General features: G+C 40.2%; 1 protein-coding gene across 1 annotated transcript in view; it reads left to right on the top strand.

The window, feature by feature from the left end:
* Positions 1 to 25618, top strand: part of PGM5 (phosphoglucomutase 5) — a 184566-nt gene that overhangs the window by 98831 nt on the left and 60117 nt on the right. Inside the window, exon 7 of the mRNA XM_045772609.2 lies at positions 15186 to 15301. Within this exon, the coding sequence (XP_045628565.1) occupies positions 15186 to 15301 (116 nt within the window). The remainder of the gene's footprint in view (positions 1 to 15185; positions 15302 to 25618) is intronic.

A 25618-nucleotide genomic window follows, 5' to 3' on the forward strand; every position in this document is an offset into this window, starting at 1 on the left:
TAGGTACCAGGGTGGGCTTTAGGACAGTATCTGGCCACCCTGTATGTGTCTTCCTGCAAGTTTATAAACGCTCACAACACACGGAGTCCTTTCGCTACTTCTGTTTGGGTTGAAAATGCACGTTTGGTTTCATAAGCAAAAAACCCCCTCCCCCCACAACTGTCCCATTTCATCTGGCTAGGAATCTGTTACAGGTGAATGATTGTTTCTTTTTCTGACCCTTGGAAGGTTGCCTTGAGATTTGCAGAGAAACTCAGTAAGCTGCCTAGTGCCAGGTGAGTGTGCTGGGCATGCGTGTATCCAGACCTGGTTCTCCACATGGGCGTAATTAACTGCACTGGCTATTGGCAGAGGTAACATGAGCTAGCTGAGAGAATGTGGAATGGAATGTTCGGAAATAAATTTGTAGGACCTTCCGACAATGAGTATGGTATAGGCAGAATGTTGTGGGGGTAGAGTGGGAGGCAAGATGAAGCATTGTCCCTGAAACCTTGTTGTGCAGGAAACTACCTGTTTCTGATGAGTTACACCACCCTCCCTTACCCCAACACACACACACACACACACACACACACACACACACAAGCACACACATACACACACGTGCCCACATGCCCCAGGGTCATGTCATCCTTCCTTAGCATTCTCAGCCCCGAGCCCCAGGCCTTCAGCCTTCGGGGACTTAAAGTTACAGACCTGAAAACAGTTATTAGCTCCAAGATCAAGAAAACTGCAACATCAACATGATTAACTGCCTAGTTTATTGTGGATGAAATGCAACATATTATCACTTTGTCATCAAATTCAGCATCCAAGAAATCATCCCAATGCTTGAAAATCATTTGTAGAGTGCATCTTCTCATCTTGAAAGGTTCCTCAGTGTGCATGATCAATGAGAAAGGATCGTCAATAGTTAATTAAATGAGTGACTTGTTGCCTCATCGTTTCAAAAACAAAATTAGAAAAAGCTTTTCAAGATTCTTTTGGGGCAAAAAGTAGATTTCTATGTGAGATGTGGATGTATTTTAACATGTTTGGTATGATATGGGGTGAGGCCTCACATATACATGTATGCTCCCAGAGTTCCCCCCCACCAAATGCTATCAGGCAGGCCATATGTTTGGAGAAAAATGAAATGTGCCATTCAAAGCTGTGTCTTCAACTATTCCAAAACTGTGAAAGGCTTTTAGGTCTACTCTCAGTCATACGACCATTGAAAAGGGTATGATCTACCCCTTGCTACACCAGGAATGTGGTTAAGAGACTTAACAGCAGTTGCTTCTACGCTGCCTAAATTTGGGTGAGGCTGATGGACCCCTGCTGCATACAGTTGCACAGGATGTACACTGTGTGAGGACACCACAATCCAAGGGAGCAGTGTTCATATTGAGGATACCTAGATTTGAATATATATTATGACAGTGTATCAGCAGACAGCACGAAAGTGCTCTTTTCTAAGAAAAGCAGTGTGCTACCACACTTTTGACAGCTGGAAACGATTGGATTTTAAAGAGGGTGTGCTTTTAAGCAAAAAGGCACTTCTTGGACCATAGCTCTGGGGTGACACAGAGAGTGGTGCTCCAACTCCTCCATTCATCTCTTGTCATGCCTTCACTGTAGGCTGTGGGATCTCGACCTGAAGAGAGTTGTTCTTCACACAAGATTGCACCCCTGCAGTGGTTTCAGTGCCTAGAAGCCATCCTGTCTTCTCTTGACCCTGCCCTTCTTCTGTGATGAAGCTTCTCCTAAGCCCCCAGTGGCCTTCACACAGAATGGATCCACACACATAAACAATAAATATCCCCGAGACTCAAACTCTGAGAAGGGGGACCAGGCAGTTGAGTGGCTTTCTTATTTCCCTGGGGTGTCTCTGCTTTTCCAATTAATTTCAGGAACCCTGTGTTCTCGCCAACCTATTTTGGTCTCCATACCCCAGAGATGACCAGGAACAGGCTCTCTGAGGGAGAGTTCATGTCAGCTACGGCCGGCACTGTATGGGTCACCCTGCATGCAAGCAGCTGCTTTTCCTTCCTCCTTCCTCTTCCCCACTGGCTCCCTGGGGACTGAACCCCAGGACCAGACTGCTCAGGGGAAGGGCACATGACGCACTCAGATACCGCAGAGCCCTGCTGTCTACCACACCCACTGGCCATGGCCCTGGGCTGCCCCTCTTGCTGAGCTCAGACCTTCTTGCAATCCAGGACCTGAAGGAGTGTCTCTGCTTCCCTGGATGCCTTTCCAACTTCTTGTCTCTCAGGCCTCTTTGGGAAAGGCATCTTGCTGTGAATCCTTGACGTGACTTAAGACTATTTGACATGTTCCTTCTCCGTTGCTCTTCCAAAGTGTTAAATGGGAATAAATTCTTTTGAAGGACTCCTCTGCGACAGTCATGTAAGGAATATATTTCTTGATTCATCTCGACTGGTGTTTTCCAACAGATGCCAAATGAAACGTCAGCCCCATGAGCTGCTTCTTGTAAATATGAGTAATGGGTATCCTACTCTCTCTTTGAAGTTTTACAGTAAAATAAGTCTGTAGTTCTGAGAAATCCCACAAAAGGAAAGAGAGGCCCATTCTACCATAATCTCCTACCTGTTCACAACAAACTTAGAGCACTGAACTTGGTAAGCTAACAGACACTTGGTTAGGACTTAAGTAATCAGTCTTCTCAGCCAACCCTTTGTATGCCATTCTCTCTCAAAATTCATCCACCATAACTTAATCTTATCCTGAGCTTTCAAGGGTTTCATGTACTTTCTTCCATTGGTATTTGAAAGACTTGGTTTTGGAATGTACATTATATTTTTTATTCATGTAAGAGGAGTCTGTGTGCTGGCCACATGCCTTTTCCGAAGGTCATGGCTCCTGCCAGGCAGCCCTGTGCACCCAGCTCTGTCTCTGGGTCTCTGGATTCCAGGAATGAATCCTGGAAAGATAAGAGCATTCTTGAATATGGGGTCCTTGTTAAGTGGGTGGCTGCCTATGTCTACTTGATGTGTCCCCTGATGAATGCTTATTTTCTCAGAGCCCATTTAGAGAGAGCTACCTGATGACTGATTCTGGCTTCCTAGGAAACAGCAACCTGGGTCATCCATTAGGCTACAGGTCAGAGTTCCCCATGAGATAAACCGCCCGAGGAATGACTTGTGTGGTCTGTTGTATTCCAAAACCAGCATGGGCAGCTGGAGCTCACATTCCCAGAGGAACCCCACCAAATCTAAAGGTCTTTGTGTCTCTGAGCAGGCATCTCCTCCTGGAATTTTCAGTGCTTTGGTCTAGAAGGTTCTTTGTCTTCTTTCTGTCAAAGAACCAAGAACTAACTCCCTAAAGTGAGCTGAAAATGACAATCTCTACTAAGAACCATATGCAGAACTGGTGAATTCTTTTCTGTGATGTTGATGGATGGGTTAGCAAGAGAAAAGGGAGGGAGAAATGCTTATACTACAGAGTATAAACACCATCTCTTAATTAGGAAGGAAGGAAGGAAGGAAGGAAGGGAGGAGAGAGGGAGGAGGGAAGGGGGGAGGGAAGGAAGGGAGGAAGGAAAGAAGGAAGGTAGGTTCGTTGGCTGGTTTTGAGTTCTGTCCATGCAAGTGGAAAGCCCTGGCTAAGAATCTTGGGAAATGCCCAGGCCAATTAATTATGACAGGCCACAGCTGGTGTACATGGGCTTGCTCTCTGCCTTCAGAGGCATAGCTATGGGACAAGAAGGTCTTCCTAGTTCTTCTGTGTTCTGGTGGCACTGGCAGGTTCTGGATGGTTCTCTGAACCTGATGGTATAGGGACTCTTCATTTAGTTATTTAGTCCCATTAATTCTTCAGAGTTGCAAATGTCTGAAACCTATTATTAGAAGTAGAAATGATATCCCACTAGGTTTTCAATTTAAACTAGTGAGGGAGAAATAGTAATTGGAATACCAGGGATCTAAGATAATATTGTAAGACAAATACATACTTAATTTCTTCTTTGTGTGTGTGTGTTGTTTTGTTTGTCTGTCTGTTTGTTTGTTTTGCAATCTATGCATTGGGGCCCTTGAATCACAGCTGTTTATTTGCCACTGTATAAACAAACCACAGTTTGTCAAGTCCCCTACTGATGGGACATTAAGGTACTTCTGGCTTTGCTCTTTTTCTCTCTCACCAGCAGTGCTGTAATAGACATCCTTGGATCATGTCTCCTTGTGCACACTTATACCAGTTTCTCAAAAATAGATACCAAGAGGTGGGCTTGCTGGATCATAGAGTATGATTAACTCCACCAGGATTTCTCAAATTACCCTGTAAAGTGAGTGTACTAATTTATAATTCTGCCACCAGTGTTTGGGTTTCCATTTTCCTATGATGTTCCCACCAACACTTGGTATTATTAGATTTTTTCTTTTTTCTTTTTTTATACGATGAATATGACATTATGTCTGACTGTTTTAAAGTTTTCATTTCCCTGATTTACTGTGTATTTTCATATTGGCCAATTAATCTTTCTTTCTTGTGAATTGCTTAGGTCAGTTGAGTTTTTCATATTGGTTCACAGAACTTCTTTATTTAGGTTGGCTACTAATCCTTCAGTTTTATGTTTTGTAAGTATCTTATCTCAGTCTATGGCTTACCTCCTTTTTTTTGGTGTCTTTGACTAACAGAAATTTACAAATTTTAATGCAATTAAATTTATCAATCTTTTCCTTAATATTTAGATCCAATGTGTGGAATATTCTGCTCATTCTTCTTTTCCTTCTCCCTCCCATCTCAGATAGATTGCCAAAACTCTTTTGTCAAACTTAGACTGAAAAGATTTCAATTAATCATTTTAGGGTCAAACTTAGGCTCATAGAACACTGGGGACAAACACTGAGGTCCCTGTGGCATGCTGAAACTGAATCCAGTATGAAACACCAGAGCAAGGAACAGATGTATGCTTTGGGAAAACCGATAATGCCTTCTTATTTCAGTGTACCTCTGCTCATGGTATTATCCACAGAATGGTGATGCAGCATTATACAGATATTAGTTTACCCTGGGCTATTTCTCCCTTTAGAATGAGTATCCATTTACAGTCAGTGTGTATTTATTTAATGTCCAAGCCCAGATGTCCCTTCTCTCCTGTTTTACGACATAGGATCAATAAGATTTGTATAATATCCTCCAGGAAAAGATGCTAATTGAATCCAGAAGACAAAAGAAAGAAAAGGTTTTAAGAAAGAGAAGTTTTGTTTGCTGAGATACGCTATCTCCTGGGTTTGAACTGTCACATCATTTCTTATTACTGTTTGTCTATAGGAGTGAGTGAATTGATTCTAAATCTTCCAAGCGTATTATGTAGGCATTTAAAAAAAGCTTCAGTAAAGTGTCTACATAACCAAAAATTCAAAGCAAAACAAAAAGATAAGAAGATAATTCACGTTTTGCTGTTGGGGGAACTATCTCACTGGAATCTGAAGGACCGCTGACAATTGTCTCTTTATCCCTCAGCTTAGCTGGAACTCTTGGGGCTTAAAATTCACCAGCCCTAGCCTTTCAACAATTTTTCTTCTTTGATAATAATTAAAACCAGAAACAGTTTACATCAAAGTGCTTAAGCATCAAGATTGTAAACAGACACTTGTTAATTCCCAGACATAGGGTTCCAGATAATTTCCTAGCTTAGGAGAGTAAACCTGTGATTGTTTCAATTTTACATATTTTTCTCTTGGATCTTTGGTCAATTTCCCACAGCCAATTTTTTTTCTTTTAAATGATGTCAAGATCCTCAGAAATATGCCTGCCTTATGTTTCCTAACAAAACTTAAAATCTGATAAAGAAGGATCCTATTTTTCTGCCATCACACTTACCTAAAATGAAAGTGCAGAAGCTTCTAGATAGAGCAGCAAAAGCCCTTGGGTTTGGGGTCTACCTTTGTTTGTTTTACAGTTGGCCAAAATGTAGAAGTTTGAAGGGAACATGAGACCATGCAGTTTTTTTTTTGTTTGTTTGTTTTCTCCTGTAAATATTCTTTAAACGAAGTATCCATTTCCCTTTGAATTAAATGAAAAATCCAATACAAAAGACAGTGGTCAAGTGGTAATTCTGTAGGGCATTTTATAGTTGTTAGAGCCCTTTCTTTTTGTTATATACTGTCTTATTTTGATCTTTACAACCTACGACAGGCAAGGAAGGTGTTATTTAATGTGTAAGTTTTGAGGTCTAGACCAAGCTGAGATATTGCAGGGATCAGGAAAAGCAGCTCTTTGCTCAAGTTTATTATATATGTGGATGAAAAATGTTTGTGATCACCTTATTATGATAGCTTCCCATTTTATACTTATTTTACCTGAAAGTGTGAGTTGCTCCATCCAAAGATGAGTTTAAGAGGAGACTTCAGTGCCTGTGATTTTAAGCCCTCCTCTCACAGTCCCACAGGAGCCTTTAACCAAAAGCTCTAAGTGAGAGTTTGAAAGACTAGCAAGCTTGTCACAGATCAGGACAACTCTAAGACAAAGCTTACAATCCAGAGTTCCACTGAAGGGTCTGGCTGAAGCTACTCTCTGCACAGTTGTGCCTGAGGTCACACTATTGCTTGGCTCCCTCCCCTTCTCTGTCCTACTCCCACAGCCCTTGCTCATGTCTCCTTGATAAATCTCTAGTAGCAGGATCTGTGTCTCAGGGACTGCCTCTAGGGAACCCCATCTAAGACACCTAGATTGCTAGTACTCATTCTCTAGATCTCAGGTCAAATGTCATTTCTTAGGCATTCCTAACTATCTAGAGTTCTCCTCCAACTCCAACTGCTGAGAGTCTTTCCTTCATAGAACATTCCAATAACAATTGTATATGTGCTGGTTAGTCTTTGACCATAAGCCATGTAAGGCGGGGGCCACGTGCGTATCCCCAGTGCTTGGCATAGTAGCTCAAGCTCAATCAATAACGATTTACTAAATGAAAAAAAGAAAAAGGGTGGACCTCAAGACGGCTATTAGAAAACAAGGCCTAGCTGAATTCTGCCTAATTCATATTCGTGAGTTGAGTAGGCTGCCTTAGACATGCTTTTAAAGTGCAAACTCACACAAGACTTACCCCAGAGCAGCTCCAGCCGGCAGGGCCAGACTTCAAAGAAGGGATCTGGGAGTGAACTCATCGATGTGAAAATACTGAAGGGCTAATTCGAGGGCAGTTTTGTGAAATGTCTGCTAGACATTAACCAGCATATTCAAAATGCTATTAAACTCCATCTTCAGTAGTTTATTTCTTGGGATTAGGTAAACATAGCCAATTCAAACATGTACTTAGTCATACATACTACAGTGGGCTTTTTCTTTTATTTTTTTATTTTTTTTTATTTTTTTTTTTTAAGATTTTATTTATTTATTCGACAGAGATAGAGACAGCCAGTGAGAGAGGGAACACAAGCAGGGGGAGTGGGAGAGGAAGAAGCAGGCTCATAGCAGAAGAGCCTGATGTGGGGCTCGATCCCAGATCGCCGGGATCACGCCCTGAGCCGAAGGCAGACGCTTAACCGCTATGCCACCCAGGCGCCCCTGGGCTTTTTCTTTTAAATAAATGTTTGTGGAAGTATAATGTATATAAAGAAAAGGACGACTCAAGTCACTCAAGGACTTTTCACAAAGGGCACATTCCCATGTAACTAACATCTAGATCAAGTAACAAAACAGCACTCCTGAATCTCCCTTCTTCTCCACTTCAATTTCTACTTCCTCCCTCCCTCCACAGAGATAACCGCTACCCTGACTTCATCACCAATGATTATCACAAATGTTACTACAGTCAAGTTAATTAACACATTCATCGCAGCACATAATTACTTATTTTTTTTATGAGAGTGCTACTCTTAGCAAATTTCAAGTATACAATATGTATTACTAACTATAGTCACCATGCTGTATATTGGGTCCTCAGAACTTACTCATCTTGACTGGAAGTTTGTGCCTTTTGACCAATGTCTTCCCATTTTCCCCATCCCCTAGGTCTTGGCAACCACCAATCTATTCTCTGCTTCTGTGAGTTTGACTTTTTTTTTAGACTCTGTATATAAGGGATACCGTGGAGTATTTTTTGTTCTCTGCCTGGCTTATTTGACTTAGCAGAATGCCCTCCAGGTTCGTCCATGTTGTTGCAAATGGCAGGATTTCCTTCTTTTTTATGACTGAATAATAGTCAGTGTATATATATATATATACACACACACACCACATCTTCTTTATCCATTCATCTGTTCCGTTGACAGACATGTAGGCTGTTTCCATATCTTGACTATTGTAAACAATTATGCAGTGAACATGGACGTGCAGATTATCTTTTGAGATCCTGTTTTCATTTGCTTTGGGTATATACCCAGAAGTCAGATTGCTGGATTATATGGTAACTATTTTTTAATTTTTTGAGGAACTTCCATATATTTTCAATGGTGGCTGTGCCAATTTACATTCCCATCAACAGTGCACAAGGGTTCACTTGTCTCCACATCCTTGCCAGCTCTTATCTATTGTCTTTTTTTTAATAGCCATTCTAACAGGTGTGAAGTGATATCTCATTATGGTTTTCATTTGCATTTCCCTGATGATTAGTAATATTGAGCATCTTTTCATATATCTGTTGGCCATTTGTATGTGTTCTTCAGAAAAATGTGTATTCAGATCCTTCACCCGTTTTTTTATTAAATTGTTTGTTTTCTTGTTATCGAGTTGTAGGTGTTCCTTATGTATTTTGGATATTAACCCCTTATTGGATATAGGGTTCACAAATACTTTTTCCTGTTTCATAGGTTGTCTTTTCATTTTGTTGGTAGTTTCCTTTGCTATGTAGTAACTTTCTGGTTTACGTAGTCCCACTTGTTTATTTTTGCTTTTGTTGCCTGTGCTTTCAGTGTCCTACCCCAGAAATAATTGCCTAGACCAAAGTCAGCGATTAGTTTTGTCTACTTTGAATTATTTGTAAATTGAATCATACGGTATATATTCCTCTGTGCTGACTTTAGCTCAATGTTATATTTATGTGATGCATTCATGTCTTTCTGTGTAGTGGTAGCTTGTTCATTTTCTCTCTTCTATGCTACTCCTTTGTGTAAATATGTCACATAAATAAATCTGCCACAGTCAGTACTGATTTGCATTCCTTTAGCAATAGTGAATTCCCTATCTTCACCAGCACTTGGCAGTACCACTCTTTTCAGCTGGTGTTATGGGTGTGTAGTCTTATCTCATTGTGGTTTTAATTTGCAGTTACATAATCTTTACTGATAGCATCTTTCATATGCTAATTAGTCAATTAAATATCCTCTTTTACAAAGTGCTTGTTCAGGACTTTTTCCCAAGACTTTTAAAAAAAGTTATCTGCCTTTTTTACTGATGTATAAGAGGTTTTTTTAAGAAAAGATTTTATTTATTTATTTGACACGAAGAGAAAGCACAAGCAGAGGGAGTGGCAGACAGAGGGAGAGGGAGAAGCAGGCTCCCTGCAGAACAGAGGGAGCCTGATACGGGGTTCAATCCCAGGACTCTGGGATCATGACCTGAGCTGAAGGCAGTCACTTAACCAACTGAGCCACCCAGGCACCCTGTATAAGAGTTTTAAAATGTAAACTGCATATAAGTCTTTTGTTGAGTGTATGCGATGCAAATATCTTCTACTCTTTGCTATTGGGGGCTTTTAAAAATGGGGCTAAGAGTTCAGTGTGTAGAAAATAGTCATGAGCCCTGCTTGGCTTTCAAGAAAGTGGACATTTGAAGATAAGTCAAAAGAAGAGGACCCTGGATCTTGTTCTTTTTAAGTCTACTGTAGCTTTGTTGAAGTAGGATTCCAAGAGCAGCTGGGTATGCTTCATATGCTTGATATAATCAATCATTTTTTATTTGGCTATTCTCTCACGTGCTGAAAGAGAGTCATTAATCATTGATATTCCAGTAGAGTGTATCAACATAATGATGTAGTACTGTATGATTAGGTTAAGAGATATTTGAAGAACGACCATAGCTGTGCACTGTGCTGGAGGCACAAAGATGTCTATGGCAGCGCCCCTTAATTTGGTAAGCTTTTAGGGCACTGTTAGGATGCTTTTGTATCTCTTCTCTTGTTTGATCACATGAGGGTAGGGTGATGGCCAGAGTGGTGAAATAGAAAAATGTATTCTCCTGCTCCTCAAACCTTTGATTTTCAGTTAGTCATTGCCCTAAATCTATGAGATCTTTATTCCCAAGAAATGCCTTGGTCTCATCCTGATAACCCTGCTAATTAACATCTTGTGAAATTCTCGTTCTCAAAATGACAAATTTAAATAAAACACGTGGTGGGTGCCTGGGTGGCTCGGTTGGTTAAGCACCTGACTCTCGTGATCTCAGGGTGCTGAGACTGAGCCTCTTGCATGGCTCCATGCTCAGCACAGAGTCTTCTTGGGATTATCCCTCTCCCTCTGCCCCTCCCTGCCCCCCGCTCACTTTCTGTCTCTCAAATCAGTGAATAAATAATCTTTTAAAATAAATAAATTAAAAAACATGCAGAAATGACTTAGTTATATTTTTAGGAAACTACAAGGAAAAAAAGACCATAAAATAGAGATACTTTGCCCCCTGCTATCCATTAACACCCCTTAAATAATCGATATTAGTCAACTGAAATCATACCAAATTTATTAAGGGTAAAACTGACGGTGCGAAATTACCCTTAAACATTGAAGAGCTATAACAGTAGGTAAGATGTACTTCCTGCCTCAAAGAACTTCTAAGACAGTGGTAGTGATAGTAGTGTGCATATGTGTGTGGAAGAAAAGTGTTAAGGATGTGATAACATCCGCAATGACAACATGAACGTGAAGACCTATACCAAGTGAGAGGAAACATAGTAGCAGGAAGGGTTACTTTGGATTGTTTGTAATGATGAGGAAGGGTTATATTGATTAAGATAATGGAACTGCTACTACAATACAATATTCTCAGACATCAAAAGTTAAAAACAGGGGTGCCTGGGTGGCTTAGTCCATTAAGCCTTTGGCTCAGGTCATGATCTTAGGGTCCTGGGATCAGGTCCACATCGGGTTCCCCCTGACTTGTGGGGAGTCTGCCTCTCCCTTTCTCTCTGCCTGCCACTCCCCCTGCTTGTGCTCTCTCTCTCTGTGTCAAATAAATAAATAAAATCTTTTTAAAAAACCTCTTACACATCAGTAAAAAAGGCAGATAAACTTTTTTTTTTAAATTCTTGGGCAAAAGTCTTCAACAGGCACTTTCTGAAAGAGGATATTCAATTGACTAACTAATCGGGCTCCCTGCTCAGCGGGGAGTCTGCTTCTCCCTCTCCCTCTGCCACTCCCCCCACTTATGCTTTCTCTGTCTCAAATAAATAAATAATCTTTAAAAAAAAAAGTTAAAAACAAGTGTTCCTAATTGGTGGTTGATTCTGCTCCAAAAGGCAATTTAGAGACCTAGATTCTTCCATACGGTGGGTCTACCATCTTCAATGTATAGCTTCCAGGTTTGCTGGGCTTGTCTACTGTAAGCTGGCAGAAGGAGAAAGAACATGGAGGATGGGAAGTTTTAATAGCCAGATCTGAAACGGGTATATGTCATTTCCACTCAAGTACCATTGGCTGGAACTCCACCATGTGGCCACAGCTAACTGGGGGGGGGAGGTTGGGAAGTATAGTCCAGCTGTGTGTCCAGGAGAAGAGATGGGTTTATTGGTTACCTAGCAGCCTTTGCCACAGGCTTCATGGTGGCAGGGCATTTAAGATAGGTCTTGAAGCAACATGAAGGATTTCGACAGAGATTGGAAAGGATTAATCCAGGTAAAATGAAAAGCACGAAGAAGAACTCAAGAGTGGCCAACAACAGCAAAAATGAGAGCACATATTTGAAAAATAAGAGATGGTCCAGTTATTAGGAGCTTATAGTGACTTTCATGAGAGAAACTTTAGGAAGATAGGTTGAGGCTGTTTCCAACCTGAAGCCACATTTTTAGAGGTTTAAAAATGAACCACGAGAGACTATGTACTCTGGGAAACAAATTGAGGGCTTCAGAGGGGAGGGGGTGGGGGATGGGCTAGCTCAGTGATGAGTATTAAGAAGGGCACGTATTACATGGAGCACTGGGTGTTATACGCAAACAATCATGGAACACTACATCAAAAACTAAGGATGTACTGTAGGGTGACTAACATATCATAATAAAAAAAATGTAAAAAAAAAAACCCCAAAAAACAAAAAAACAAAAAAAAATCACAGAAAAGGTTACATCCACCATAGTTCTTTTTGTTCCTCCTCCTCCTCCTCCTCCTCCTCCTCCTCCTCCTCCTCCTCCTCCTCCTCCTCCTCCTCCTCCTTCTTAAGATTTACTTATTTGAGACAGAGAGAGAGCATGTGCAAGGAGGGAGGAGGGGCAGAGGGAGAGGGAGAAATAATCTCAAGCAGACTCCATGCTGGGCGTGGAGCCCCACACAGGGCTCAATCTCAGGACCCTGAGATCATGACTAGAGCTGAAGCCAAGCGGCAGAGATTTAACTGCACCACCCAGGCGCCCCTGTTTTGTTGTTTAAATACCAGAACTCAATTCCCATTTGCAGGAAAATTGTAGTTGGGCTGATTTTCTTTTTTTCTTCATACTCTGGTCCTTCCTAGGACGTGAACTCTATGTTCGTCTCCAACACATGGCGGCAGCGCTCATGAGGGGTGAAGACCCTCAGCACGAGCAGCTTCATTTTAAGTTTTCAGAAAATCTCCAGGGGGTCTCCTGCCAAAAACCAGTCTAGAGCATGATATCTGCTGAACGCTGTGTTTGGGATGGATCCCAAGTCCAGTAGAGGGAGGAGGGAGGGGAATTCCTTTCTGACTCTAGGGCACAATCAGCTAATGCTCAGGATCCCGGAATTTAATTACCCATATTGTTATCTTAGCTTGCATAGCTGCAACTGGGGCTTACAGTTGTAGAAGTATCCGGTCCTTTAAAATCCAGCCTCAGCCCTCAGCCTGGTGACCTCCTGACAGTGATTAATTGGGAAGGGTGGGAGCAAGGGAAATCCTTTCTCCTCCCTTCAGATCTGCCAACTTGGCTTCCAACCTACAAGAATGTTTTAGCCAGAAAATATACATCCCCACACTCTCTGCCCTTTTTCTTACCCTTACATCTACTCCATGTTGCACATTCTATTTGGTAATCATATGCATTCATATTTGCTAAATTAATTTGACCTAGGCTTTACTATGTGCTGATTCTGGAAAGCTTCTGTGTGAATTATTCCTGCTTCCTTCAGCTTCTGACAATGAAATTAATGGCTATGAAAATTTACATTTGATCTACAATTTGGGGAGGATTTATTTCATTGTTCCTACCAGGATATAAGTACGATTGAGTATCTTTCTTAGCCCATTAAAACAACAACAACAACAGAACCTTTGATGTAATACCCAAACATCTACAAAGTGCTTCTTTTCAAAGCAAACTTGAAAGAGATTTAGCATACAATTTTTCAAGATCCTGAACACATCAGTTATATTTGGATATTATGGAAAGGTGTTCACTTTCCTGTGGCAAGAGTTTCTAGATTTTTTTTTCTTTAACTGGCCACAAAACAAACCTAAAGAAATCATTGTTACAGTGTGTCCTTTGTCCTCTGTGCACCTTTCTTCCTCTTCTTCGCCAGGATGCCCTCACTGGTTCCTCTCCCTGGCCACCTCCAGCACTTACAGCCTTTGAAAAATTAAATCTTACTGGTGGTAGGCATTTGGTGTTTTTGCTTTTTGGTTGCCTGCATGTGGGGAAGCTGAGACTCTTCAGGTCAATGGTACAGTACCAGATCATTCCCCAACATACTCTGTGATCTACATACCTCTTAAAACATTTGGGCAGACAACATGGTATATTGGAATGGAACGTGAGCAGAAATTAAGCAGACTTGGGTCCAAATTCTCTCTTTGCCTCTTACCTCTGTGAAAGCTTAAACACAACACTTGACCTCTCTGATCCTCTCTGAGCCTGAATTGTGACAGCACTGATTAGTTTTAGCTGTTCTTGAAGTTTATCTAAGTGGAACAATACAGTCTATATTTTCTTGCTCCCAGTTGCTTTTACTTGATGTAATGTTTGTGAGACTCATGCAAGTTGTTGCATGTGGCAATAGTTTGTTCGATGAAATTCATGGTAGTGCATTTTATGTCACAAATCATCTGTCCATTCTACTCAGTAGACTTTTGGTTTGTTCAGTTCTTATGAATTGTGATTTTATGATCATTTTGGTAAAATCTTGTGTGTATATTCTGTTGGGTAATGTCACACACTGGGTTCCCCAGGTAGCAGCCCTGAGAGAGATTTGCTTGCAAGAAGCTCATTCCTTTCTACCATCAACGCCAAAGCTGTCTTTAAGATCAGTACCTAAGAGGGAGCAAGGAAGGGGAATTGGAAACCATGAGAGAAGTTGGGACTGCACTGTAGTCACAGCAAAGGTCTCAGCCAAAGTATGGGGAGCTCTCGAGCTGAAATGGTCCCACAGAGTTGTGCCAAATAGCGGCAAGGAGGCTAGACCTTAATCAGACCTCATTTACCAGTCATTGAATATGGATTGACCCAGGAAAGGAAGCATGATTTTGAGTATAACATCTCTCTTTGGTAGAGAGTGGGGGCCACATCTGTGAGCTGTTAGCCATCAACATTTCTAGATGCTGGTAGAATGAGGGTTCCAGTCCTGAAAGTCCTAGTGTGTGTGTGTGTGTGTGTGTGTGTGTGTGTGTGTGTGTGTTGGCAGTGAAGCAGAGCTATATACCACAGTGTCCACTACACATCATTAGTAATTTCTAGGAGTTGAATTGCTGGTTCGTAGGATATGTATATATTCATCTTTAGTAGATACTGTTAAACAATGTTCCAAAGTGTTTGTTTCCAAACTCCTTCTTAATTTAGATTCTGAGATCCCCAAGTGGGATCTTACCATGAAGATAAAGGAACCTTTATAGAAGGGAAACATAAATGTGAGACTATCTTATACATTAAGTTAATATTTTCTAGATTATGGGGAAAGCAAAACTGAGAACCACTGGAATAGACTCTTTATCATTTTCTACCTTATGGCTTAACATCCTGAAAAATGTCAACACTGTCCAGAATATTCTGAAATCTAGTTATGGAGTTAATAAATTCTATAGACTTCCTTCTGTGCTGAGAAAAGAAAGGAGAAGAGATATATGAATTGACTGTTGCCTTGAATTTAATTTTTCAGAGTGGCCAAATCAATGAAGGTCCCTGTATATGAGACCCCAGCGGGATGGAGATTCTTCTCCAATCTGATGGACTCAGGACGGTGCTCTCTGTGTGGAGAAGAGAGCTTTGGCACTGGTAGGTTTTGCTGGGGTGATGTCACTGGAGAGGGTGGCTGTGGCTGCAGCACTGCACTGTGTGACTCCAGTTTGGAGATCTGCGACCCCACTGTGAATCAAAGGCCATGGGAAGAGATAATTAGAGGAAAAAAATCAGAGAAACCTGGTGGGATATGAGCTATGATATACTCATCTCTTCTGTCCACTTCTTTCTCTTTTTTTTAAAAAAAATCCACTTTTGGATCATATGGTAATTCTGTTTTTAAGTGTTTAATGAACCTCCACACTCTTCCATAGTGGTGGCACCAGTTTGCATTCCCAGGAGCTGTGCCTGAGGGTCCCCCTTTCTCCACATCCTCACCAACACCTGCTGTTTCTTGTGTTCTTGATTTCAGCCATTCTGACAGGTGTAAGGTGACATCTCATTGTGGTTTGGGTTTCCATTCCCCTGTTGATGAGTGATGTTGAGTATCCTTTCATGTGTCTGTTGGCCATCTGTGTCTTCTTTGGGAAAATGTCTATTCAGGTCATCTGCCCATTTTTAAATCAGATTGTTTGGGGTTTTTTGGTGTTGAGTTGCATAAGTTTTTTATATGTTTTGGATATTAACCCCTTATCAGGTATATTATTTGCAAATATCTTCTCCCATTCAGTAGGTTGCCTTTTTTGTTTTGTTGATGGTTGCCTTTCCTGTGCAAAAGCATTTTATTTTTATGTAGCCTCAATAGCTTTCTTTTCCCTTGCATTGGGAGACATACCTAGAAAAATGTTTCTGTGGCCAATGTCAGAGACATTATTGACTGTTTTCTCTTCTAGGATTTTTATGCTTTCAGGTCTTACACTTAGGTCTCAAATCCATTTGGAATTTATTTTTGTGTATGGTGGGTATTTAAGAAGATGAAAACACTAATTGGAAAAGATATATGCACCTCTGTGTTCATTGCAGCATTATTTACAATAGCCAAGATATGGAAGCAACCTATGTGTCCATTGACAGAGGAATGGATAAGGGAAGATGGTGTGTGTGTGTGTGTGTGTGTGTGTGTGTGTGTGAGATGGAATATTACACAGCCATAAAAGGATGAGATTGTTCCATTTGCAACAACATAGCTAGACCAAGAAAGTATTATGCCAAGTGAAATGTCAGACTGAGAAGCATAAATACTATATGGTTTCATTCATATGTGGAATCTTAAACATAATTGCTTTTTAGCCTTTTGGCTAAGATCAAGTGTGGAATCTAAAAAACAAAACAAATGAATAAAAAACCAAAAAGCAAAATCACCAAGTGTCTTATCCATAGATGAATGGATAAAGAAAATGTGGTATATATGTGTGTGTGTGTGTATATATATATGCACACAGTGGAATATTACTCAGCCATAAAAAGAATGAGATCTTGCCATTTGCATCAACATGGATGGACTCAGAGGGTCCAAGTGAAATAGGTCAGTCAGAGAAAAACGAGTACTGTGTGATTTCACTTATATGTGGAATTTAAGAAACAAAACAAATGAATAAAGAAAAAAAGAAACAAACAGACAAACAGACTCTTAAATGCAAAGAGTAAACTGGTGGTTGTTAGAGGGGCAGGGGAGGTGGAGGGATGGGCAAAATAAGTGAAGGGGAGTGGGAGATCCAGGTTTCTAGTTATGGAATGAGTAAGTCATGGGGATGAAAAGCACAGCATAGGAAATATAGTCAATGGTATTGTGATAGTGTTCTATGGTGGCAGATGGTAGCTATGCTTGTGGTGAGCGCAGCATAATGTATAGAGAAGATGAATCACTCTGTTGTGTACCCGAAACTAATGTAACGTTGTGTGTCAACCGTACTCAAATAAAAAATATTCTAGAATTTCCATTTCTTTACAAAAGTTTCTAATATGGCAATTTTAAAAGTTTTATGAGAGTAGAGAGGATATCACTGAATCCCCATCTGCTTATCACCCAGTTTCAATCATCATCAATTCACGGCCGGTCTTGCTTTATCTCTACCTTCGTCTAAGAGGCGAGCTCTCCTCTCTGGTTCGTGTGACACAATCCCTGGCCCGAATCTTTAGTATAAAGGCTATTGAGAAAAAATATATAATTCCACAGTACCATTATCTCACCTAAAATGTTAAAAATTCATTTCTTTTTTTCAGTATTTTGAAGATGTTATTTCATTGTCTTCTGGCTTGCATACTTCCTAAGAAGGGTTCTTGTCTCAGTTTTTGTCTCTGTTCCTCTGTGTTTAAACTCTTCCCAACCCCTACCTCTTGCTGCCTTCAATATTTTCTTTTTATGTTTTGTTTCAACAGTTTAATTATAATATATCTAGGTGTTGGTTTTTGTCTTTAACCTTGCTTGGGGTTTTGGGGATTCTTGGATCTATTGCTTATCGGCTTTCATTAATTTTAGAAAATTCTCAGCCTTTATCTTTTTAAATATTTCTCCTTCCTGTTTCTCTCTCTTCTTCTTCTGGGGTTCTGATTACACATGTATTAGATGATTTGTGACCATATGTTGTCTCAAAGCTCTTTACACATACAGTTTGGTTTTATTTACTTTTTTTTTCTTTTGTGTTTCCATTAGGTAGTTTCTATTGTCATTATCTTTAAGTCATTGATTCTTTCCTTAGCTTTGTCTAATCTTTTGATGAGCCTAGGGAAGGAATTCTTCATTTCTGATACTGTTTTTTATTTCTAGCATTTCTCTTTGACTCTCATAATTCTCATCTCGGTGAGAAAATTCCCCATCTGTTTATATATGTTGCTTATCTTTTCGTTCATTCGATCATTTAACATATCAAACATAGTTATTCCAAGCTCCCTGTCTGTTATTTCTAATATCTAGTTTATCTCTGACTCTGGTTCTCTTGATTGCTTTATCTCTTGATAAAACAATGGTTTAGTCTTTCTTGCTTTTTGTGTATCTCATAATTTTTCATTGAATGCTAGACAGTATGTATATAAGAACAGTAGAGATTCAGGTAAGCAATATTTATTTATAGAAATGACATACCACTTCTTTTACTTAAATTAATCTAGTCAGGAGTTGAGCTGGGTTTGGGTTTTATTGTTTCTATTATGATTTTTAGTGTTGCATAGGGTTCAAATTCTTCCAGAAGTGGGATGTTTTTACTGTGTGCCAAAAGCAAAGATGGAGTGCTGTAGGAGATTTTTCAGTGTTTCTGTTTAATTTGCAGCTTTCAATAATGACTGCATGTCTGTGATACAAGATAGACCTCTATCGTCAGGTGCTTGATGCTTCTCCAGTGGCAGCAGACCTCTGCTTAGTATTGGAAGTAAGATTCTGGGCCCAAAAAGGTTTCCTACCCTTTCCCAAGGGCAGAGAGTTTTTCCTTCAATCCCTATTCCAGTAACAATGGATTTTTGCATGGGTTCTTGGGATGAGAAAGTTTGCAACTTGTATATCCAAAAGTGTAAACCTTTTGTTTCCTATGAAAGAAAGGTTTGGGGAACTGGAGGGGCTTCGTGCTAGTCTCTCAGCAGCTGATCATTGCCTGCCTGCCGGCACCACTGGGTCTCCCTCTCTGTTTCCAGTCTTTTCTGTGAGCACCCAGTGAAGGTTTCTGGGAAATAACTTGGAAATATGTCCCTTGTATCTGGGACTTCAAGCAATTTTAAGCCAACATGATGGGCTATACTTGGCCTTTAAGAATTTTTGAAACTCTTAAGTGACTCCTTAGTTTTCACTTGTATGGAAGCATCCTCTTTTTCTTGTGATCTGCCAAAGGGGAGATGGTTTTGTGTCCGATTGCTCCTTGAAGGAGCTTGTCACTCTTTGGAATTCACTTACTTTATCGCCTTATGCCCTCGTATTTCTAATGAGTTCAAGAAAAGTTATGATTTTATAGGTTTCCTGTCCTTTTCTTATTACTGGGGTAGGAGAGGCATTCTCTTATAGATTTTAACACCCTAAACAGAAAGGCAGAAGTGGAGTGCCAAAAGTAATTTCTTTATTATTATTATTATTATTATTATTATTATTATTATTATTATTATTTTTATATGTTATGTTAGTCCCCATACAGTAGTACATCATTAGTTTTTGATGTAGTGTTCCCTGATTCATTATTTTCGTATAACACCCAGTGCTCCATGCAATACATGACCTCCTTAATACCCATCAAAAGTAATTTCTTAATACTTTCTCCTATTCTCACCCCTTCCTTAATAGTTCATTTTTTTCAATTGGGATCCAAAACATCTTACTTTATAACTGGTTGATATCTCTTAAGTATCTTTTAATCTGCATATCTCCCTTTCACGTGTTCTCTTTCTAATTTATTAATTGAAGAAACTGGGTCACATGTCCTATAGAGCTTTTAACAGCTTTGATTTTAATGTTTATATCCTCATTTTTCTTTCTAATTTCTTTGGTTCTTATATAAGGAGAGGCTATTGATTAATATGCCTTTTCTCTCCTTTGCAACCACCTTAGCACATTCTAGTATTAATTACAGCATTTTCTTTTCTAAAATGTCTATAATCTCTTATGATTTTTAAAAGGTATACAGTCATATAATCTGTGACTAAAAGATTTTTTATGTTTACTTTTTTAATATTTTTACCCTTTATGTCATATTCTTATTGCATTAGGTACAATCTTCAGAATTATATTAAATAATAATTGTGATAATTCATGATTTTAATGGAAATGGATTTAACATTTTACCATCTGTTTTGGTGATTGCTTTTTAAAATTTTTAAAAAAGATTTTATTTATTCATTTGGGGGGGGGCAAAGGAAAAGAGAGAGGGAATCTCAAGCTGTGTGCTGAGTGCAGAGCCCTATGTGGGGCTCGATCTCATGACCCTGAGATCATGACCTGAGTGGAAATCAAGAGTCAGGCACTCAACCGACTGAGCCACCCAGGCACTCTGGTGATTGCTTTTTAATGTTGGTAAAATCTCTATAAGGTCTATGTAGATATTTTTTTCCTATTTTCATTTTTATTAGAACCTTGTAGGAACAGCTGCTGGATTTATCAGGTGTCCTTTCAGAATCTAGTGATATACTAATACTTTTCTCTCCTTTATTATGAATGTCATAAAATATCATGATTGACTTGCTGATATCCAACCATCCTTGAATTCCTGAGAATAAGTCCTGTTTGGTCATGCTTAAACAGATTGCAGTAAAACCACTCGAACTGGTTATAACAACAGTATTTCAGGATATATTGGGATTCCTGAAGAAATTTTATTCTGAGGAATTTTCCCCTTACCTACTCTAGTGGCATTTCAGTTAATGGTCTGGGAGGGATAGTGTGCATTTTTGTTTCCTTGGGAAAGCAGAGAACATATCAAGATCTCTCAAGTGCTATTGTTTAGACTCAGAATGTATGGCTGGTAGTTGTGCTTATGTCAGTCTAAGCCATGATACCTTCTCCAATAATACAGTCTAGCAACTGGAATGGAAACTGGAAAGCCCAGGTTATCCCTCCCTCTCTCTTTGTCTTTATAAGCATTTATTGCGCACTCACAATATACCATATATTCACAGGCTTTAACATTGAAGGATAAAATATTACATGCATAAACTATATTATACCCTTAGTAAAAAATATGTGCTTACTTTAATTTAATAAACATTTATTCAGTACTTACAGAGTACCAGGCACTGTACTGCATGGCATTTAGAATACAAAATGCTTCTGACCATACCCTTAAGAAATACAAGATCTTTGGGTACATCATTAGAAAGATGCACAGATTCCTAGATGACTGTTCTGCAGCACAGAAACATTAAATTTCTATAATAGAGGAAGAGAAAAAATGCTGTGGGAGATGAGAAAATGCTTTGGGACTGGAGGTTCAAAGCAGACTTCAGGAAAGGGATGGAACTGGGCTGGTTCTTAAAGAATGGGAAGGATTTGTAGACATAGAGATGAAAGGACCAGGCCCTGCCAGATGGAGGGAGCAATGCCAAGAAAGAAATAGAGGTTGGAGAGCAGGGGACATGTGTTGCAAGTAGCCAGTTGTTCAGTTTGTTTAAAGCAGTGTTTTCCAAATATGAATCAAGACTCATTTGAGGTCAGGAGATTAATAAAATGTCATGACAGCTTTTGAAAAAAAAATGAATAGACTAGAAACCTCTTAGAACGCATTGCGTTTAGTAAAGGTAAATATTATTCCAAGAAATATGTATATATAAATACACACATAAGTATCTATGTGTCTACTAGGTCTCCTTGTAAAGTGTGCTTACTGTGGATCATGGCCAAAAATGTCTGAAAAAGACTGGCTGTAGCGGAGGTCAGCACACTTTTTCTGTAAAGGACTGGATAGTAAATACTTAGGATTTTGCAGACGGAGAGGACGCGTACTGTCTCTTTTGCACTCAGCTCTATGACTGTAGCACAAATGCAGCCATCGATCATACATCAGTGAATGAGAATGGCCGTGTTTCAGTAAAAATTTATTTACAAAAATAGGCCGAAGTCCGAATTTGGCCTGTGGGCCGAAGTTTACTAACCTCTGACATATAGAGTAGGGTAGAGGAGGGATTATCAAGAAGCAGTAACAGAAATATAAGTGAGGAAGGGACAATGTGTGAAGCCCTTCACCTGTCTGGCTTAGACATAGGTACATGTTTCAGCCGGAACTAGGGAGCCATGGTCTGTATCAGAGGGGGGTCTGTTTACAGACACCTTTCAGCAAACTTTGCTTTCAGTGATGCTGATTGCAACTTGCAGGCTGGCCTAGGAGGGAATTTTAAAAGTCTCTCACCATGATACTTGTTTATCATGTTCCTTTTAAGGAGCAGAGGACCCTTCCTCAGGTTCAGGTGACGTTTGCCTCTTGAGCCTGATTTGACAGAGAAAGCCCCTGAGCCCCAGAAGGAGTTGAGTGACTCACCCAGGGCTCCAGCGCTTGGAAAAGGTCCCCACTTGAATTACATTACAGTTGAACTAAATGACTGGTCCCCGGCCCTACACTGTGTGGTGTTTTCCTCTGTGCTAATCAGTCTTTCTGATGAAAGCAATGACTAATCCCTTCTTTCAGGCACCCAACAGTAGGGGACTGTTAGAAGGCGTGAGGAGCTGGACCACTCAGACTTCTAAGGTGAAAGTAGCTTCATTCTGCTGTTATGGGTTTTATTAATGCCAGTTCCTGAGTAGCCCTGAGCTGGTATGTCGGAATCACCTGGGAAACTGGCTAAAAATACATATATTGTATCCTACTCTTACCTGGAGTCTCTGGAAGGGTGGAGCCTGAGAATCTGCATTTTAAATAAGTATTATTGTATGATTTTTAAAAAAAGATTTATGTCTTTATTTGAGAGAGTGAGAGAGTGCAAGCAAATGTGGGAAGGGGCAGAGGGAGAGGGAGAGAGAAATTTTAGCAGACACCTCACTGAGTTTGGAGCCCAGTGCAGGGCTCGATCTCACGACCCTGAGATCACAACCCAAGCCAAAACCAAGAATTGGATACTCAACTGCCTGTGCCACCCAGCCCCCCGCCCCTTGTGTGATTTTGATGTGCAGCCAGGAGTAGGAAATACTGCTCTGGTGAAAACCAGTATTTTTTTTTCATCAGGATTGATAGAGAGAGTATCCTTGAGGTGCCACGGGGTATGGCCCAGGAAGTCTAGAGGCCCAGAAATGTGAGGCTGATGAGTACCTGTCAGTTACAACAAGCGTGATGGCCTCTCTGAGCCTCAGTTCCGATCTGTAAAAGTCAGCTGATCACAGGGGCTCCCTATCAACTTTGAGATGCAGTTTTCAGAAGCAAGTGAGCTAACTAAGGGAGGAGAAAGTGGACGGACAGAAAGGTTTTAGTTCTGAGACTGGGGAGGTGCTCCTAAAATGTACCCAAGCTTTCTCCAGTGGAGGCCTTTTCCTGTGTCCCTGGGGCATAGAGCTGTGTACCAACTAGGAATTCATTGTTTGGTGCCAAGAAAGCTTGAAAATATGGGTCTGACTCAGGCTCAAGAATGTCAAGCTTTTTTTTCCCCAAGATGAGCAAGATATATCCTGAGTGGAAGTTTCCCTTGCCAGCTTCTTGAGCTCCTAGAACTTTCCAAGGTAACAAGCCGGCGAGAGGATCAGAGTTCAGGCTTCTCTCCTGTGGAAAGGTCCAGGTCCTGGGCAGTAGGAAACCTGTATTCCTGGCTCTGTCAAAGAACCAACGTCCCTTAAGAAGCCAGATCATCTTTTGTGCTCGGACCAGGTAGTCACCCACCTCCTGGGAAGAGCCTTGGAACACTACTTTCCAGAGAGAAAAAACGTTTTATAAATTCTCAGATCTAAAGAGAAGAAAACTGTTCATCTAAATGGCATTCTGGCTACTTTTCTAATGTTCCAAATTTGAAGGAATCTGGACTTGTTCCCATACACAAAATGGGTTATATGAAACAACTAAACCTAGGATCTATAAACCCAAAAATTTTGAAGTTTTGTTTTTTGTTTGTTGCTTTGGCATTGGTGGATGATTTCTTCTGGTTTCCATCACTGACAGCAATTTTCTAAGAAGTCATACCATTTGGGGAATGTATGAATTGTCACAGCCCAAAGCTGCTTCCTTTACAGGTAACAATGCTGTGTTTGGGAAAGCCTGGATGAGCTCTGAGCTTGAACATCACCTGGAGTACCACTATCGCTTTGATTACATATCCTTAAAAAGCTAATGTCAATAGCCATACAAATTCGTTGAATAAAATCAAGCAACATGACAATGTGTATTGTTTCCAAGAAAGTGCTCTCTGTTGAATTTTTCACAATGATGATAATCTCTTTGAATGAGCACTTAGTTTGTGCCAGGACATTGCTAAACCTTCTGTATGTGTCCATCGCTCTCTGAAGATTTGGAATTGAATCCAGGGCTCCTGGCACCAACATGACTTGTCCATCATTGTCATACCAACTTTTTCCACTGTGAACTTTGGAGTACAGCCTGGTGCTCTTGAAGTAGACTATTTTTACATCCGCCCAGTTTCTAGCACAAAAGGGGGAGACCCAGCCTATGTGTGCATTCCATGTCACAAGTAATTTCAAATTTTTGAGATTGGTTAGATCCCTCTGCTTGCTGTGCGGAAATCGTAAATATGCTGAGGCTAGGCGCCATGACTATTTTGTTCAGCTCTGTTTCTTTGATACATGGCAGGTCTTGAGTAAGTGTTTGCAGGATGGATGGAAGGATAGAAGGAGGGATGGTGGAATGGAAGGAAGTTAAGGTAGGAAGAGGAAATAAAGGAAGGAAGCCTGGAAAGATGGATGGAAAGTAGACAGATAGAAGGAAAGAAATAAGGAAGAAACAAAGAATTTCCATTTTGGTATTTCTTCTTTGCCTTATTAGTAGTTATATTTGGGGCAGTTTTGAGTGGATATATTTCTGGAGAGCTGGGCACTTCTATCCCAAGATTTGGGAGGATTTATAAAGATAAAACCACACAAATATAGACCAGTTGGAAGGGAGAGGGGAGGGATGTTGTGAATTATAGTAAAATCAGAGTTATATAAAATTTAAAGCTAAAGTTTTGATATTTTCAGCCATCATGTAATTATCAGCACAAATTAATAGCCAACTAAGTGCTTCTAGGAAGACTCCCTCCCAAAACCTGTGTTAATGAATAGATTTTAAATGTTAAGTGCTGTTAAGTATTTGTAATTTGTTTTCTTTACCTGTTTATTTCCTCTGTGTGTGGTTGCTGACAATTACCTGTAAAGAGCCACATGTTCACTGGTGGGCTGGGTTCTAGCTTTAGTGGTTTTTCTATGTACTAAATTCTTACAGCCTTCAACACAGACATTCTCTGCTATGTAGTCTTACGGTTTATATTGTTGACTTATTCACCAATTGCTTTATGAAAGGACATTTTACTTCCCCTAATAGTTACATAATTTATAACATTTTCAGGGCCGTGCTTTCTCCTTTGTTTATATTTCACACGTGACCTAGGCACATCCTAACTCAAGATGGGGTTCACAGTATTGCTGTTGAACGAATATTGTGTAGATTTAACTGTCCCTTACTTACACAATGATTTTACTTAGTAGTGTACATTTTTAAAAAGGTAAAATACAGGAATACTTTAGTCCGTTCCCTATCTAGATGATCACTAACTCTGCATTTGGCTGTTTCCATGTCGGTTCGGTCTCTAGGGGAGAAAGGGCCTGTGGACATGAGAATTTCCGATTATTGAGGTTCTACCACATTTCCTTCCCCTATTCATGGCCAATTTGTGCAAATCCATTTGGGTAGCAGATGTGGTGTGAGAAGGCTGCGGTGACAGCATTATCAGTGCTGCGAGAGCAGTTTCTCCGCCGGGCTCGTCGGGACAGGCTGTGTGCACATGTGTGATTCAGTCTAGGCGAGGCCAGAGCGC

Source organism: Ursus americanus, chromosome 34 (assembly GCF_024610735.1).
Source record: "Ursus americanus isolate L20-20 chromosome 34, mUrsAme1.1.p, whole genome shotgun sequence".
Classification (NCBI taxonomy): domain Eukaryota; kingdom Metazoa; phylum Chordata; class Mammalia; order Carnivora; family Ursidae; genus Ursus; species Ursus americanus.